This window comes from Corvus moneduloides, chromosome 4 (assembly GCF_009650955.1).
Source record: "Corvus moneduloides isolate bCorMon1 chromosome 4, bCorMon1.pri, whole genome shotgun sequence".
NCBI classification, from domain to species: domain Eukaryota; kingdom Metazoa; phylum Chordata; class Aves; order Passeriformes; family Corvidae; genus Corvus; species Corvus moneduloides.
The window spans coordinates 45,061,885-45,081,337 of record NC_045479.1 but is presented as its reverse complement, the minus strand read 5'-3'; the positions used below and the strand labels follow the sequence as shown (position 1 = coordinate 45,081,337).

General features: G+C 39.5%; 1 protein-coding gene across 7 annotated transcripts in view; it reads left to right on the top strand.

Annotated features, from left to right (window-relative positions):
* Window positions 1-2,788: 2,788 nt before the first annotated feature.
* Window positions 2,789-19,453, top strand: part of TMEM117 (transmembrane protein 117) — a 204,677-nt gene continuing 188,012 nt past the window's right edge. For 3 of the 7 annotated variants that reach the window (XM_032106943.1, XM_032106940.1, XM_032106942.1), the window contains exons 1-2: window positions 5,764-5,852; window positions 18,261-18,366. Coding sequence is in view for 3 of the 7 variants with exons in the window: in XM_032106937.1 (XP_031962828.1) it covers window positions 3,770-3,819; window positions 5,548-5,852 (355 nt within the window). In the remaining 4 variants the exon portion in view is untranslated. Of the gene's footprint in view, window positions 2,872-3,504; window positions 3,610-3,726; window positions 3,820-5,547; window positions 5,853-18,260; window positions 18,367-19,453 lie in introns of those variants that run through there. The other 4 variants (XM_032106939.1, XM_032106938.1, XM_032106937.1 and 1 more) reach the window with 4 other exon arrangements.

Below are 19,453 nucleotides of genomic sequence, written 5' to 3'. Positions count from 1 at the left end.
ACTAGTATTTGAAAAATCATTGTCTCTGATTAACTTAACATCCTTAGTTTCCATGGGATGTATCTATTTGCCTTTTCTTTCTTCTAAGTTCTTGAACTATTTAGATCTTCAGTTATACACTAACTGTTGCCAGCTTTTGTGGCTTTTTTCCTCCCCCATTTGTTTCATGTTTTATTGTGCTGCTTTCTCTTCTTTTAGAAGATGGTAAGAAATGAGTTGGAGATGCAGGTAAGGAATAAGTCTGAAGCTGTATGGCTGAGACAGGTTGCCATAACCATGACTGTAAAATTACAAGGCGAGGAGTCTTTTGTTCCAAGGATGTTTTTCCAGGTGTACTGGATCTGGCCCAGAATTAAGTCAACTATCTTCATGGCAGTGAAATTGTGCTGTGTTTTGTGTTTGTAACTAAAACACTGTGGAAAACATGCCAGTGTTTGGGCTGTTGCTCAGAAATGCTTGCACAGGATCAGGGCTATCTCTCTTTCCCATTCTGCCCACATTCCCATACCAGCAAGTAGGCATGAATTTGGGAGACGACAGAGCTGGGACAGCTGATGCCATATAATATATAACATCATGCTCACCAGTAAAACTGGGTAGAGGAAAAGGGTGAGGTAGGGGTTGTTTTCAAAGCTGTTTATCAGAGACTGATGGTCTGCTTGTGGGTTTTGGTGTGTGGTTGCCTTGGCATACTTTTTTTAATCCTTACTTCTTACATTTTAGAATTGTCACCTTTTTTTTCTTCAGTTGTTAAACCATCTTTATGTTGACCTACTGGTTTTCTTTCTTTTTCTCCTATTCTCTCCCCTGTCCCACTAGGGGAAGAGGCAGGGGGAAGTGAGCTAGCAGCTGTATGGATGCTTACCTGCTGGACACGGTCAACCCACAACAGCAGTATGGAAGAAAGAGCACATTAAGAGCACAATCTCTGAGTAATGGGGTTTTGAGTTTTGAGGGAATTAAATACTTTTAATGAGAAGCAAACCAGGGAAGAGGCATTTGTGCATCCACAGATGAAAGGAGAAGGAGGACAGGATGAGAAAACTGTGATTGTTTAACCTTGAGAAGAGGAGGCTCAAGGCAGAGGATCTTATTGATGTGTCTAAAAGCCTGATAGGAGGAGTAAAGATGAAGCCAGACTCCTTGTGATGTCCAGTGAAGGACAAGAGGCAATGGGCACAAACTGAAATATGAGAAGTTTACAAAGAAGTTTACAAAAAGAGAACTTCCCAGTTACAGACTAATGTGCTGAAGGCTGATTTCTCATATCTGAGTGTAAAATGACTACAGAAATTGAAACTGTAGTATCAATTAGTAGTATCAATATACGGTTAGTTCAATACCCACAGCTCTGTTGGAAAGTGGGTGTAAAACGATAGCCTTTACACAAGCGCTATTTTGTAGTAGGAGTGCTGATAGATTAGTTTCATTCACAAGTACCAAAACTAACATTTCAAGATGACTCATTGTCCTGATTCAGCCTGCTTTTTAGGTTCAACTTACTGGTTTTACTGCTGGCTTTTTTGTTTGCTGACAGTTTTGTAGATAAGAATTTGTTTATATTCTTCTGTTGCAGGCAGTCCCTGGCTTTCAGTGAGCGGGCCTGATTAGTCTTGTCTACTGAGATTATTTGTTAATTGTTGCTATTCAGGTATGTATTTCATCAAGGAAATCTTGATTGCTTGATTAAAAAGAAATAGGAGCAGTCCATCTTTTTTTATATGAGAGAAACACTACACTTAAAAAAAAATAAATTAGCTTCCTCTTAAGACAACAAATGCAACATGAAATTTGGGGGAGATATAAGGTGCACTTATGCTTTTGGTTACTTTAATAGAAAAGTAGATTATTTTCATTTGATTAACTTAGTTACTTCAAAAACTTGCTCACTGATTCACTATCTGAAAAAATGTTCATGGATGCTTTGTAGTGTAGCATGGGTTTCAATCTGAGCTGGAGAGAATATTTTTTGGTGTGTAGGTGCATGAAGACTGTGATCTCTTTGTAGTGCATGCTGCCTCCCTCTGTGGATTCTCATTAGTTGAACATAAGGAGGCAGTTCTGCAGGAGTGGCAGTATACACAGAACTGTTGCATGAACAGGCAGTGCTTTTTGCTGTATTTCTGTACTCTCACATTGCACATGATTTTTCATCTATGAATATTTGAATTTTCTTTTTACTGTAAAGATAGCTTGGGGTGTGTTAGTGTGAAATACTGAGTACTGCATCTTTCTACATAAAAATGAGGGTCTCAGATTATTCCACTGAGAATGATAATGTGGTGATTGTCAGAGATCTTCAATAACAGGTTTATTTACAAAGATACATAAAACTGTATTGCCTGAAGTACAGGAGGGATTCACAAGTCCTCTTCTGCTGCTTATTCTGGTTGTGCTGGTCTTTTGCAATCTGGCTCTTCTGAAGACCCTTCCACATTCCTCAGTGCATCTCAGCCACATTCCTGTCTGCCTTGGCCTGAAGCAGCCAGATAGATGTCTGATGCCAAATTTCAGATACCTGCTCCAATGGAGTTACCTGACTTTTCCCGACAATTTGTTGAGGCTGTGTCTAGAAACTTCAAGTTTGTTTTATCTGTCTCCAGCAATGACCAGAACTAGTATATACTGCACTAAAACCCAGTCATAATGCAATGCTAAGAGCATCCTGTTTTCCTGGGATGTCAGCAATACCAGCACACTGACACTAGGGACCACATCCAACATTAAAAGGCTTTGGTTGACAATTCGGCTGAAGTGCAATGTCAACAACTCTGGCAGGCTGCACAGAGGCATTTTGCCCGACACAGTGACCATATAGACTGTGTGTGCACCCTGGAGCCTGGCCGTGGCCTCAGCATTGCCCCTTCCCAAGTAAGTAAATTGGGTGTAGACCTCCCTCCGCTCCCAAATATGAGGGTTTTCCTAACTCGTCCTGAGTGATCTGGCTGTTATTGCCAGCCCTGTGCTTTTTCTTTGGGGTAATAAATATCCGGATTTGACCGCCTCTTTCCCGTGTTTGTAAATTTGCATAATACTGGAGTCTGACCGGTGGGAACTGGGTGCTCTCGGGTTTCGTTCACCTCGCCGGCTGCATAAGTCCCCCTGGCTCCCCGGCCACCCTTTTCCAGGGTGAATAAAGACACCCGCGGGCACACCGCGCACGTTTCGGGTCCTTGCTGGCAGGCTCCGGGGGAGGGGCGGGCACGGACGGGCACGGTCGCCGGGGGCGTCGGGACCCTGCCGCAGCGGCGCCGCCCGCTGCCGCCGCGGCTGCGGCACTGCCGGTGCCTCTCGCCCGCGCCCGCGCCCGCGCCCGGGAGCGGAGCGGAGCGGAGCGGAGAGGAGGAGCGCAGCTGCCGCCGCTGCAGCCGCTCCCTCCCCGCGGCGGCCGGGGGGCGGGACGCCGCGGCAGCCAGCGCCGCTGTCAGCGCCCGAGGGGCTGGGGGGCCCTGCCGGCCGCGGGCAGCCGCGGGGGGCAGCGGAGCGGAGCGGGGCCGCCGCCGAGAGCCGCAGCGCGGCGGGCGCCGAGCCGAGCCGCAGCAGCAGCAGCAGCAGCAGCAGCAGCAGCAGCAGCAGCAGCGCGCCCGCGGCGCCGGATCCCCCGTGGCGGTGAGTGCAGCGGGCGGCCGGGGCGGCGGCGCTGCGGGGGCCCGTGGCCCTGTGCCCGGCGGGGCGGCGGCGGCCGCAGCAGCCGCGCGGGGTGAGGTGGCCGCGGGTCCCCGGGTCTGCGCCAGCGGCAGGGGGAAATGGGTCGATTTAACAGGTTGCGATGGGCTTGTGGTCCGCGGCGCTCTTGGCACCCGCGTTTTTGGCGTTGAGGTAGGTAGGAGCAGGATTTTTGTTAGCACTTTGGCACTGCTGCTATTGCTAATATTGGCTTCTGATGCTATAAAACGCTTCCTAGGAAGCCGCGTCTTCAGCTGCGTGTCTGATAACTCTCGGGTATCCGGCAGCTGTCAAAAATACCAGGACATGTAGTTGTTTATCTCCAGCCCCATTCGGGCTTTAAGACGGTTAATGGACATAAGGCAATACCGAAACTTTTCTTAAAGGTAACAGAAAGAAAGGAGAACAAGAAATAGCTTTGGGCATCCTTACGGCTCTAAAGGCAGTTTAATCTCCCCAGAGCGGTATTTTCTTAGGCAACGACCCTTACTTTAAATTACTTTTTTTCATAAACTTTTTGAAGGACTGACACTTCCTTGTGCCAACTTTTTAACTCTGTAATGTGATTTTTTTTCCTTTTTCATATGTAATTTGTGCATCATGGGACATTATTTCTTTCCATTATTTACTGAATGCATTGTCTGAATCTGTCGAGAGATTCTTTTATCCCTTTAATTTAATAGGTACAGGATTCCTTGCAAATTTACAAATATAAATCGGGTTATGGAGTAAAATAATTTTGGAGGGACTAACTAAAGCGAGACATTGAAATTCGTACAATTTCTAAGTTTGCAAGTCCCAAGTTAGAAGTCCAAGAAGGGATGAGTAATTGATCAGGGGTTTAGATCTTTTGCGGCGTGTTTTTTGTTTATTTGTTTTGTTTTTTGCTGCAGGGCATGTGACATTTGCAAAAATTTGTCACTGTATCTTTCAAGGATCATGCTATAATAAACAAGCAATATTACTAGACACATTTTTTTTCTTCCTACACTCTGTGTCGCTTGAATAATTTCTGTGTTCCACAACACAAAGGCCTTGTATCTTTGTGCATACAAAGTCGTTCAAGAGGATGAAACAACTAATTGGTTGTGAATAAAAGAAAAAGAAATCAAATGGCAAGCAACTAAAACGTTAACCATGCTCAGTTGCATTTTTCCATAGCAGTACTTAATAAGTAGGCAGGTTTCAAAATACAGTTTTTGTATTCATACAGAACAGTCTGTTTTCAGGGTGTCTTATTTTATGGTTTTGAAAATACGCCTAGCTATAGGTGTACGCCCTGAAGTCAATGAAAAGATTTATACAGACTTGCCCAACTTGCAAGAATGAATTATAGAAACTTTTCCAACATGTTATTCTTTCATAGGAACCCAAGTTTCTGATGTTTCTGGGTTATATGCTTTTAATCTTCCAGTAGAAGACCTCATTGGACTTACGGGCTGGTTCCATCTTTCTCCTAAAAGGAGAAAGATTCCATTTAGGCTTAGCATGAACCTGTGTGAAATCTGTGTTGTATTTTTTTGTGTGGATGGAAAGGCAGTCTGGGTTTTAGGTAGCCTGCCATGTTCTTATATCCATTCTATTGTTTTCATGCCCCATTATGGAGGAGGCATGAAAGCAATAGTATATTTGAGACTGAAAATCCTGTGCTATAATATATATATATGTTTGGTTGTTGCTTTTGTATTGGAATGGGGAGAAATTTCAGTTTTTCTCTACCTGGATCTAACAAATCTTTTGATTCAAACTTTCATTTCTAGTCAAGTCTAAAGTGTTAAAAATTACTGATGACAAGGTTGCAATGATTTTATTTTTTTAATGTGCTAAGCTTTGAGAATTTGGGGTATTTATAACATTTTGCATTTGTGTCTTTACATACAGGCAAAAACCAGTTCTTCAGTATCTGAGGATGGATAAAGACTTCCGCTACTACTTCCAGCACCCATGGTCTCGCTTAGTTGTGGCTTACTTAGTGATCTTCTTTAACTTCTTAATATTTGCTGAGGACCCAGTATCTCACAGCCAGACAGAAGCCAATGTTATTGTTGTTGGTAATTGTTTCTCGTTTGTAACAAATAAATATCCTGAAGGAGGAGGCTGGAGATTTTTGAAGGTGTTTCTGTGGCTCCTTGCCATTCTCACAGGACTGATAGCTGGGAAATTTCTCTTCCATCAGCGCTTGTTTGGTAAGTTAAAAGATGCATCTGCTGGCTTCCTGGTAATGGCTTTCTGACTTTTCCTTTTATCTTTCTACTCGTGGCTATTTTGTAAGCTTTGCTTTTAGTCGCTTCTACTGTTTAGAGCTGTAAAGAGCTCAGTACACCAAAACTTACATCATCGTGGAAACTAATGCCGTGTCTACTTACGTGAGCATAATTCTCAATGATTTCAGTCAAAAAAGGATAAAAGTAGTGAAAGCTGACGTGTTTTAAATACTTGGGAGGTCAGTAATTTTCAATTTTTCCATGTTACAAAAGTACTTCTTTGCACCTTCAGACCAGTTTCTAGGTCTTATTATGTAACTTTCTCAGCAATTTGAAGAAAAGGAATTCTTCCTTAGGGCAGCAACTCTGCCTGTCGTGTCAAAAGACACCTAAGTGGAAAAAGTCTCTTGTAAGTATTAGCAGAGCTGTGCTCAAGAGCTCCCATGTGAAAATGGGAATTCTACAGGGGCAGGACCTGTCTCTGTTTTAGTACAAGAGCAAGTCGGTAAAATGGAAAGGCAAGAAATGAATTTAAATGCTTTCATACAGAAGATATGATTAACTGAGAAACATACTGTACATGGACTAAATGAAAGTAACGAAGTGGCCCTGAATTAAATTCTGAGACTGAGAACTTAGATGTAAATATATAGAGATATATTTGTATATCTCTATATATTAATATATAAATAAATATTAATATATTTATAATTACAGATATATAGAGATATAAATATATAGAGATACAAAAATATCTGTCGTTGTCATAACTTACATGTAGAGAATGTTGCATCTGAGGGCTCAAGGCTGTCTACGTTTTAGAGATAACTAGAAATCTTCAGTAGAAAAGATCCCTTTGTTCCTGCCATTTGCACTGCTCTTTGAAACAGCTGATTCCGGGTGTGTTGCTGCTGGTCTAGATGGACAGCCCCCATATTCTTATACTGGTAGGGCTGCAGGATGGATGGTTACTGGAATACCTCGAAGCACATGAGCAATAGGCCATTTCCTTAGTCTGTCTCATTCTATTAAGATCAAGAGAGAGCCACGATTGTTTCAATAAATCAAGTGTAAAGCTGTTGTGTCAAGGAATGAACAAGCAAAGCCACATTAAAAGACTTCTTTTAATACAGACTTCTCTTGAGGCACTTATTCTGAAAAACAGTTAAGCATCATGAAGACTACTTGGCTATTTTACTATAGTGTAATAGTAAATGTAAAATGTTCTCATAAAGAGGACATTTTACCTGGAACAAGAGCTATCACAAGAATGTTTTCCTTTCTGTCTTCCCCAATAGAGAAATGATTTTGTTAAACTGAAGATGTTTAAGGAAAAAGTGGTGAAACTGATGATAAATTTAGAAAAGTAGCCGATAGTGAGAGGATTGAGAGGATAAAGGGAAGAGTAGAGGGTGACTTGTTCAAATTTGAAGGACAGAACTTTTAGTTCAGAAAATGTAATGCAAGGTCCAGTGCTTGGAAGTGGCAAATAGCTAGCATTTTTTTTTTATCTGAAAGGCTAGACAATCAGTGGAACAAGTTTTTATAGAATATGACCTCATCAAGACATGAATTTTTCTTTTTGAGAACACATTTGTCTGACTACAGAGTAGTTATCTTCTATCTAGGTAAGTTATGATGATAATTCCTTCTGGATTTGTAAGTGGATATCATATGTAGCTAAACATAAATTTTAAAGTGGCTTGATTCTGTCTTACTGCCAAAAAGAGAAGGTCTGTCCAGCCTTCAGTGTCTGCTGCTTTGTGCCTTTGTGCAGTGGCTCAGTGAAACAGGATAGGGAACTTACCCATATTAGCAGTACCCATCTACTATTTCTGTAATGATCACATCTCTCACCATACTGATCTTTGTGGCAGCACTAAGATGGGATCAGCATTTAGAAGAAACTAACAGGCAAGAAATTCATAACCCTGAGGGCAGTGCTGGTTTATGGATATTTGTGGTTGTGATCTGGGCAAGCAACATGGGCGTAGGTACTATCTGATTTTAGGCTAGCTGCTGCACGTTGAGTTTCGTGGCAATTTGAGCCAATGTAGATCTGTCACAACCCCACCCTCCTAACACCAGCCACATCATTTTGGTGCCTCCCTTGAGCCAATGCTGCTGTTGATGTGACAGCACAGCAAGCCAGCTCAGGCAGCCAATCTCGTGGAAAACCAGTTGCTTCTGCTGTCATCCACAGCAGCTCCTTGAACTGATGTGATCACTTGAGTGCCAGTGCTGATGAAGTGGCCAAGGACTGTGCAGCCAAGACAGCTGGGGGCCGTGGCAGCCGTACCTGGTGTTGGCTCGAGTGCTGTGGGACTGCACCCACACACTGTGCCAGTGGAAATGTGCTGTTGCTTGTGATACACTGTGAGCAGATGGCAGGCACTGTGACTGAAGAGCTGACTGTATTGCTGACTGATGTGGCTGTGTAGCTGGTGTGGATAGAGATTGCTCTGATGAGAACGTGGGTTTACAGCTTCAGTTATCTCCATGCCTCCAGAAGATTTGTACAGCCCATGCTGAAATATTTTCTGCCTGTTATTTATACTACTTTATTATATATTATATATATATATAATATATATATATATATATATATATATATATATTATATATATATTATACTACTATTATACTACTTTAATGACTTCATTGGCTAGAAACTGCTCCTTTTATTGAGATCCTCATCGAATCTCTCCTCTGGATCTTCTGGAATCAAGCAGTTAATGAATTCACCCCTTTGTTGTTTTTAATTTCCCTAGTCTGTTTTTCTAAGTAGCTGCTATTTTGTAATTTCTTTTTCTATGTAACTTTTTTTTTTTTTGTGTATGTATAATTGCTTGGGACCAGTCTGGTTTTAAATCCTTGCTTATTTATTTTGTTTTTTTTTTCCTCTGATAAACTCTGTTTGTAGAGGAAATTGTGACTGGTTGTTTTTTATGGCCTGTAGTGTTTTTTGTGGCTTCCTGCAGTCAGGAAACCAAATAGCACCAGTCAATCTCCCCCTGTCAGATCTTGGCTCACAGTGTAGGCTGCAAATTGCAAATGAAAAGGGTTAGTCTGCACATCTCACTTTAAATGAAGAGGAAAGGAAAGGATTTTCTCTCTATGCCCTTTCTGCTTTTTTGTTCCTTGTCTTCTGTATTTCTTGCTGCTGAATTTGCATAGGAACTAGAAAAACAGTGTAGCTAGAACTGTGCTATAATACAGTTTGCTGTCTGTGACAGCCACTGCCTGATAGCCATGACTATCATGGACTAAAAAATAAAAGAAATAAGTTCAAGCATCTTATGTGTCTAAAAGTGGGAGGAGACAGGTGCTGGAAACCTTATTTAGGGCTCATTATGCTGAGTTCACAGAGAGATAAGCGAGTAGGTAAACTATATTGATGAGAAGTAGAGATCTCAACCTCAGGACATAGTGGGATGTTTTCTGTTGATAATATTTGTTGCAACCTTTGAACAGTATCATCTTCAGGGAATCCTTCAAGACACTCCTTATTACTTGAAACAAGATTAGAAACAATTTCTTTTCTTGTTCTTCAGTCAAGAAATAGCTTACTTCATTTGATAAACATCTCCCACGATAAATATTTCCATGGAAAATAGCCCTTATCTAGTACATTCTTTGTATCTTCACGGCATGTGGTCAGAACAAGTAGAATTTTAACATTGTCTTTTGGCTGTTATCCACTGTATTATTTTGATCCATTGCTAAGCATATCTCCTATTTGGTTAGGTATTGTGTTCTGCTGGGCTTTTTATTTTGCAATGGAAAGTGAAAGGTCATAGAAGAATATTGGAAGTTTTGGGTAAATGAAAAATAAAGATACATACCCCTGGTTTTATTTTCCTTTCTGCATGAGAGAATTACTTGAGATAAGGGAAAGTGGTAATTTCTTGATTAATTTTCTGCTTTATTGAAACCAGAGAGAGCTTACAAACTGACCCATTTGATGACACTATGCATTCAAAAAATGCATTCAAATCTTGACTTAAAAGAAATTCCTAAATAAGTTTTTGCCTATTTTTCATATTGCTCTGGGGCATTGTATGGAGAATAGCACAGTGTTTAAGGTGTAGAATGTGTATGTTTTAATTGGCACCTGCTCAGCCTACGCACAGTTACTGCTCTGCACTACTTCAGACCTAAATTGTGAGTTCAGTGGGAGGTTTTTTGGCCCCAAGTTCAGGCTGTGCATTTTGCATCAAGACAGGTAAACATGAGCTATCATGTAAATTTAAAATAGTCTTCAATTTGAATAGACTTTTAGCAGTATGCATAAATGGGCAGTATACTTGGAAAAACAGTATCTTAATTTTTTCAGTCCAGCATTTTTGCTTTGACTGGTCCTTATGTGTACTAATCCTTAGCTTATGCTGCATATTAGATACATCAGTTTTTAAAAACTTACTACAAAACATAAGTTTCTACCTGGCCATTTTTCTGATTCTAAGTGATTATAAAGATGTATTAAAGTCTGGTTAAAAGCCTGGTTACAGAGACTGTATTTGTATTGTATTTGTATTTTAATCAATTGCCAATGATTGTGCCTAGATTTATACTTGTAAGTTCCTTTCTAAATGGTGTGGATGGAAAAACTAAATACTTAACGTGTTATGAAAAATTACAGAATGCAAGATATATATAACTAAATCTGTATTTCTTAAAATGGAGGGATCATAATACAACAAGTAAATTAGAGCTGTTCTATAAATGTTGAATTTAATGGGTCGCTCTCTTACAAATGTTCACAGTATGCAATTTGTTTAAAATTAAATGATAATCTGAGCTTCATAGACACTGGGATAAATGAATAAAGCACTCATTATAGGAATTGCACTGAATTGTGGGTACACACAAATGTTGCAGATTTTTTAATGGACAGTAGTGCCATGCTGGGAGCAATTTCAGGATAGATGGTTTCAAACAAAACACCCACCAAGAATATGCTGTCTGAAAACATTACTTTTTTTTGTCAAATATGTTATCTGGAAGGCTCTAAAAGATCATGCAACTGTGTTAAAAGCAGACCCTTCAGTGTCTGCTTTTATGCTGAAATTTAAGGGGTGTATCAAGTGAAGGGTGAATCAACTGAATGAAGATTGCAAGAGGAAATTAGGCAGACTGGGATTTAGTCAGGATGATGGTGCGCTACTTAGGAAAAGTGGATGTTAGGCAGGATAAATTTGTACAATATTACATATATCATCAATTAGTATCCTGATATATTAGGGATCATGTTAGCGTAAAATCTGGGCAGTGGTATTGCTGCTAGTGTTGGCATATCACTTTCATAGTGGTGCTTGTGACATAGCTAATGAACCATGTGATCTGTTTTGCCAAAGAAGCTTCCCATAGATTTGTTAAGGTTTTTGCAAGCTTGTTTTTCAGCCAGATTGTTTCTCGTTCTTGTTTGATAGTAGTGATAGGAACAGTTGTACCACCATCTGTAGAAACAAGTGATGTGTGTATGGCAATACTTGCATAAAATTCTAACCTGATTGATAGAGAATATTCTTTTCTGTTGTCATCTCTGTGTCTTACATTACAGTAAGAACTGTCACTTAATGCCCAGCAACTTTGTTCCTGCTGTTTCTTTTTCATTTATGACTTCAGCCTAATAGAAAACAACTAATTGGATAGCTGGTAAAAAAATACTGTCTTCAAGAGCCTGTTCGGTATTTTAATAACAATGACCAAGTTAATACTGCTGAAGGTATTCAAGGTCTACTGTGATTGCCTCACAGTCCATTCACCTCTTTAGTTCCAGTAAAATGTTGAAGCAATACAATAAAATTATTTTGGTCCTACAAAATGTGTGCCAAGGGGCCAGTCTAACAGTTTGCTAATAATAACGCACAAATGACTGTGAGCAAGCATTTCTGAGAGCCAGAATCCTCAAATAAAAAGTTAAAAAAAAAGGCAACATAAAAAGAAAAAGCTCTCAGCCAGCCACTGAATGAGTTGCAGGCTCATCAGATTCCAGCTCTGGCAAGCTGACAGTAATTAAGATATCAGTTTATTTTAAACTTTACATCATTCATGAGAGAGACCACAACTGACCTTTCAAATATAAATGAAAAGCATGCAAGTGACCTCCTAATTTCTTCTCTTGCTCTTATTTTTAGAAGAGCCATAACATCTCACTGCTTCCTCTTTTCATACTCAATGAGAAGACTGCTGTTGTCTGCACTTAGCCTTAGTTGTGGAATCAGTCTTTGTGTAGGAAATTATAGAGTTTAATTGGAGAGATACAGGCAGTAGCTACAAAAAGATTATTCTCTCTTTGATGAAAGCTTTGATTCTACTGGAGGTGCAAATCCCACTCCCCAAGCAATAGCGTAAGAGTGCAAGAAGGGGTACATGTGTCGGATTTTCCATAATCTGCTCTAGATAATGTTTAGCATCCAGTGACTGAAAACTAAAAATAAGTTCATTGCTACTTCATATTGATGTGTCAAATCTGTGTTTTGATCTTTTTGGCATGAATTTCAGATTTTTCTTTCTGTTTGAAGCTGGGAGTGATTTTAGAATGATGCCTGCCACTTACAGGAATGATATGTCTCCATTCCCCAATTTCCAGAAATAGAAGTGAGCTTATTCTTAGTAGATGTATCCTGATGGGCATAGCGCAGGTGCAACCTACTGCAGGGGCAAATTTCATGTATCATTATCCCATACAAGGATGAGATGTAGAGGATATTAGTGTGGAACATCAGCTTGCCATGTGCCTGCTGGAGAGTCCCTAGGAGAACATGATTTCCTTGGTCATGTTGTACCCTTTTGAAGGTCCTCTTAGGCTGTCAGAGTGGCATGAAGGTCCTTCACATACAAACCAACATTTATCTCTGTGTGATTCTGCTGGGACCCCAAGCAGAATCCAGCCTGTGCACTCCCCAGCCTGTGCACCAGCCTTATAAAATTTTATTTATTTATTTGTTTGTTTGTTTGTTTGTTTTTAATTCCAGAAAGAAAAAACCCCAACATTCTGGGCCTTAAAAAACTTATAATACATTCTCAGGATTTAAGAGCTATTTAGCAAATAATAAGCGTAAATAATAATAGTTCTCATAGATATTTTACATATGGCAAAAATAAAAAGAATTTGTAAATGTATTCACTAACCAGAATGACTTTCAAGGAGGAGAGATCAGTAATTGTTCCCTATGACACAGGCAGGGCAGAAATGCAGAGTTTCTAAATGTGATTGCTGAGACATGAGAGGCACATGCCCTGATTTCAGATGCTGGAAAACAGAATTTTCTGCTTGCTTCTTTTTTCATCAGAAGGGGCAGTGCCCCTTTCCCCATTGAGTAACTCATGCCAGGGGATGGCAGGAACAGCAAAAAATTTCTTGCTTTGAGGATTCTTACTCTCCATGGTGCCTTTATGTTGGAAAGGAGTCTCCCAGGAGCATCCAGGACATCTGAGAGTAAAGGTAGCAGCAGAGCCTTGAATTCATCTTTCATCTGCAACACTGCGCTGTGATCTTTCGAAGTGGCCAGCTCCTTAGGGCTTTTTAGGCTCACTTATGTACATTCTAAATAGTATTTTCTGTTTCTGGGACACTGATGCAATGTCTGTCTACTATGAAGCACAGTTTCATTTAATAGTAAAGCAAAGAAGAAATTAAATCTGTACAAGATTCAGGTAAAGTCAAGCATGCTAAACAGATAATGAAACAGTAATTAGGGTAGTGAGGGAGTAAAGACATGAGGCAAGATGAAGAAAAACATTTCTAGAGAGTCACAGCAGCAACAATATTTAATTTTAGCTTACTTGAGTAAAGGGCCTAAAAATTGAGAGACCACAGTTTTAATTAACAAAAACCTGCAAAAATCCTAGCTCTTTTGCTAATCTATGCTCGTAGATGTAAGTGACAAAAAATATGGACCTTAATTCACACCTGACAGTATAATATGATGGAGGTATAGAAAAGGTAAGAGGAACTGAAAACTAGTATTTTATGTGGAATGTCTGTGGAGTTCTTGACTTGGGGAATTCAGGGCTTAGCACAACATTCAATTTTGTGTCACTTTCACACAGCAAGTAAAAAAGTCTTTACAAACAGTTTCCTCCATGTCTACCACTTTGCTTCATGTTATACTTGATAGGTTCCAGATGAGATAACTTTGAAGTGGTTTGGGGCTTACATCCCATGGGTCTTGTCTCTGTGGCTGCCAAAGGTGGAGCAATTTTTATCTAAATTAGAGGTCACTTCTGTATGACTCGTCTAAATCCAGAGTAGAAGAGGAGTGCTACTCTTTTGGGGATGTCTACAGATTTCCATCTCTTAGGCTGCGGATAAAAAGCAAACTTCTCTTGAGGCTGCGTTTCTGATTGCCTTGCTAGGGCATACAGCAGAGCAAATGCAGGCGCTGGGGGGCTCTGCAGAGGTAAGGGCTGCACTGCCTATGCAAAGAGCTGACCAAGGCAGCCTGTGTGTACCCAGAGCTTGTCAGAATGCCACTCTGGGTATCAAACTAAACCAGAACTTGGTTGAGGCTCATATAAGTTTGTGTAGAAAAGATGAATTATGGATCCTTGTATTTCTAGATGCAGTTTGATATCCCAATACTGTTGGTGGTGTGGAATTGGTGTAGATCATATGCTTGTGTTTGTGTGTTTGTCTTAGTTTTGTTTGGGGGTTTTTTCGGTTTGGTTTTTTTTTATGTTGGACTCTCCTTCTGCCGTCAGACCTCAGACAAGTGTGCAAATTTTCATTAGGGATGTGTTCTGCCTTAATTTACTCCAGGAATGGGTTTGGTGGTGTTAGGTGTATGATTGGACTCAATTATCATAAAAGTCTTTTCCAACCTAAATGATTCTGTGATTCCTAACTTTACAAAATGTGTGGTTTGTTAGCTCCACCACAACTTCCATGCCTCACCTTCCAGCAAAACTAACTAGAGTCCTGCTCAGGTGGGATTTTGATTTATCAGAAAATCAGTGATAACAGATCTCTTATTTTCATGCTGTGATAATGGTTGTAGCAGACGAGGTCCAGCTGTTTTATAGCAGGGGTGGCTGCCGCAATTACAGCCTGTGTAAACAACTGGCTAGAACCGCAGTTAAAATTAGCTTTTAACAGCAATTCAGACAGAAATAACTATCTTTCAACAGAGCAGCACCTTCTAGTGGTCTCGAGTGAACATGGCAGCTAGCTAAACAGTTTAAAAATAAGGAAAGCTAAATATGCTAGATTATGAATAGCAATGCATATTTCTGTACACTATTTTTATGATTAAATTGATAATTCATTTAAAAACAAAGGAAAAAAGCCTGAGTAGAGAAAGCATGTACTGAAAAAAGTGAAAACATTTTTCAATTGCAATATTTCCTGTTCCTCCCCTCCTCCCTACCAACCTACTAGTTTACTAGCTTTTTATAAAGTTACCTTGAAATGGTATTTTTGTATGTTCTACTTGCAACCTACCTACCCTTTGGCTTTCTTAGTAATGAAACTTTGTCTTCATTATACACCAGCTCCACAGGAAATTTGCCATGGAAATGTTACTTTGTTCAGTTTCGCTGATCATTAAGGTGGTTTCTCCAGCCAGAGTATTCCTAGTAAATATAGTTTTGCAATATAGTATTTGCCCTGGTTACTTTTGCAAATCACATAGTACCAAATTATTTAAAATTCAATTTTTCCTAAGTTACTACTAAATATAGTGGCTATGATGTTTTAGTCTAGTCTGTGGTCTCTTTCAGTTTGCACGTAGTAGATAATCCTTTTTGGACACGCTTATATAGTGTACATAGTACAAATGAATAATGTGCTATTTCTAGAAAGGCAAATTAAGATTAATAAACAGTGCTTAATATTATGTCATTGCAGGATATTTGTGCATTAGTGGAAGCTAACTATATGAAACATATTTGTACATAGATTTTCATTACATTTCTCTGAATTTTGCAATTGGGTGAAAAAATGTCAAGTACAAAAACTCAGATTTTCAGGAGATTAAAGGAAGGCATAACTATTCGCTTTCTGATGCTATAAACACTATAACATTTTCCTCAGCTTTCAAAGTAGGGAACTTGGCTTTTTTTTCTGAAGAAAATTTTCAGCATATGGAAACATCAGCCCAAAGCTGAAATAAGTCTTGTGAACATTTTAACCCATGGAAGCTAATTTTGTATAATTTGTTTTGGTGGTGCCATTATAAAATAGGTTTGTTGAAATAGCTAGTAATTTGGCAAGCTCCATCCCATGCTAGGAGGGCAAAGGGGCAGTAAGACAAAGTTAATGGATTTTTGGGGTTGTTCAACCACTTCTGTAACCACAGGGACAATATTCTGCAAAATATTGCAAGTGCTACACAGTCACTTGTTAGAAGTACAACTGCCTAACCGTAAGACTGGTCCAAGTCTGGCAGAATAATAATCAGCCTTCCTGTGTAAGATCTGTGCAGCTTGCAGCCCACACCGGTTCTAGCATAGGACTGGATTAACTGATTGTATCCCTTTTGGTGCTCAGGCAAGTGTTGATCTGGATGCATATACAGGTGCCAGTTGAGAGATGTATAGCTTATGAAACACCAGTTTTCACCGAGCCTGGAAAGGCTCGGGTCTATGTGCATACCCCTGTACCCCACTGTGGACTAGAGAGTGTCTTTTTTGTCACTGGAATGTGCTTCTTCTTGGTCTCACAAAACCAATTCTCCACTTGTGTTTTGCACTGGAAACACAGACATGCTCAGTAACCCCTGGGGTCCCTGTTTGTCCCCTGTGAGGTCTAGTCACAGCTCCATAATAGACAGCAGAGTTGCAAATATTTATTGAAGACAAAAAATAAACCCCATGATTAAGCTGCTTTGTTTTCTGACTCAAAATTCTTTGTAAGTGTTTATTTTAAAGGGCTGTGTAGTGGATACATTGTAAGCAATTCTATTTACTATTAAAAATAAACTTGTGAGTTGGCTTCACGACAAAAGAACAAATAGTATAGAAAGAAACCCTGATTATTTTGACAAGTTGCCTGCAGAGCATCATTAAACTGGTATTGAAGAACAGAGATTTCAGCACTGCCCTTCAGAGTTCAGCATCAGCATTATACAGGCTATAAATACTGCTATGTTTATTTTATCTGCTATGAAGCTTGGATTCCAAAGAATTCAAAGAAAGAAAATGTAGTTTCTGGAGGCATGACATATATGGTGATAAAACATTTAAGCTCTAAAATTAAAAAAATAGGGAGGATCATGAAATTACTTTTCTAGGTCTGGCAGTTAAAAAAACCCCAGGTTTCTTAAAAATGCCAAAAATTCTAAAAGAATAAAGAGTGTGAAAATATAAGGAAATGCTTATATGCTCTTTAACCAACTTTTTTTTATTATGCCATAAGGCCATTTAAAGAGAGAATTATTTTTTCACATTAATTTTTTAACCTGGGATTGAGTCACATAGAATTAAAAAATCTACACCTCAGGAACAAATGCAGTAGCATTTTCTGTTGCTAATGCGGCGTTTTCAGTTACTTTCCCACTAAAAAAATGTTCTAAAACGTTACAGGAAATCAATATCTATTTTTATAGGTTTCCTTTTATCTGCATCAGCACAACTATCTAAACCTGAAGTAATCACATCAGTAATAGTAAAGTCTAAAATTAAAGTTATATGGTAAATCTCTATAATGAAAATTGAGAGGTGCAGAAAAATTCAGAATTAAGCCCGCCTACACACTAATTCTGACATAGCTTTAGGTCTTCCCACATTATCTGCATTTTACAACTCTTCCAAATCAGCAGCCTGAAGTACTGCTTCTAGGTAATAGCAATGACATTAGTGTAAAGCAGAGATGTGCCTTCAGGACCCCCCATGCAACGTTTGATATGGCAGATGGCACTGACCATCACCACCCTGCTCTTGCTTGCCTTTGGGTAATCCATTGAGAGAAGAAAATGTCAGCTCTCTCCTTGCAGCAGCAGAAGTCCATCCTCCTGTTCTTGTTTTGGTATTAAAAGATGAATGTGCATTCTTTTGAGCAATTCTATTCTTTTCTTCTTTGAGAAATAGCAAGCAATCTTTAAAGGCTGTGTGGCATTTCTAAAATGGCATTTCTTTCTCTAAGGAAGGCAGAGTGCTACGCATTTCACCTGTGTGCACTCACCTGCAGTCCCTAGTTCAGATCAGGCCCTTGAGACCACCAAAATCAGGTAAGACAGGCTGCACAAGAAACCCAGTTAAAAGACATCTGGCTACAGACATCAGTCTTCTGACCAGTATTGGCTGAACTGGTGGGAAACTGGAGATCCTAAGTTCCCATTGTCTTAGCACACAGTGTTCTCTGTGAGGACATCAGTTTTCTAGCTGGGGCAGTAGCTGAGACCTTGACTGTTACCTTTTGTGACATTAGGCTGCATTTTTCCTCAGACTGCAAAAGCTGAGAACTGCAGTGCTCCCTGATTAAGATTCACCTTTCCCAGCTGGAGGAAGCCCTATCTATGCTGAGTCATGTGAAGTGGAAGGGACAGAGCTGGTAAGTGCCAAGTTGGGAGAAGTCCTGAAAGGAGAACTTGGGAGGACTGTAGATTTGATAGGTCCCTGCATGAGGGCAGCACATCCCATCATCTCTTGGTTGCAGGCTCCAGGCAGAGCACAGGAGACTTGGTTGCTCAGAGCCTTGGATGTTCCTTTAAAGCAGGAGCAGAGAAGCTACATTTCTTTACAAGGCAGGTAGTGGATTTAGCCATATCACCTGCCTCTGCTGTGGCCAGCTGTAGAATCAGTCTAGGTATATTTTTTCTCCTGCCCAAAGAGATTTGACTTCCACAGATGAAAGCAATGTACAATGGTGAAGTATTTTAATAGCATTGTGGTATTGTTTGTTACAGTTTTTTGCCAAGTGAGATGATTCTGAAGCATGGCAAAGAAAAACTTTGATATCAGAATACATTCATTTATGCATATTGAAGTGAAAACCAAACTTTTAGGAACATCTGAACATTATTATTTAAAAAAGTAAGCTCCTGCCTTAAGAAGTAAAAATTTCAGTAATTTCTCTGTGAGATGAAAGTATTATAAAGACAAATAGTGAGTACAAAGATTGCTTTCTTTAGCAACTTTGGGAAATTTGTAGCAAAATTTATGTCTTCAACTTAGAGACTTTTGGTTTAACAATTTTTGCTTACAAAACAATGCTGAATTTACAATAGTAAATGAGAAAGTTGTTTCTCTGACAACAGCTGAGCACATACATAAAAGGTCAAATCTTTCAGGTCATGGTTTATCTTGTGTTCATTGAATGTATTATGAAGGTATTAGAATATCCAGTTATGGTACACAAAAGCTACCTAGACCTTGCAGTCAGTTTTGTAGCCTAATACATTATTACAATATTCAATAATGTGTTCAAACTCATAATAGTTAGGCATTTAACTGGATACCATGTCCTCAGATTTAATCCAAACAAAGATCTGTGAGAAACCAATATTGCAACATACTTTTCATAGTAGAAGATACTTGGCTCTTGGCTGTTTAGTTTATTGTTCACTTATTGTAGCAAAATGGAATAAGCATTTAATTTTATTTGTTTATGTCATTCTATCTGGGTAATGTTATAATAA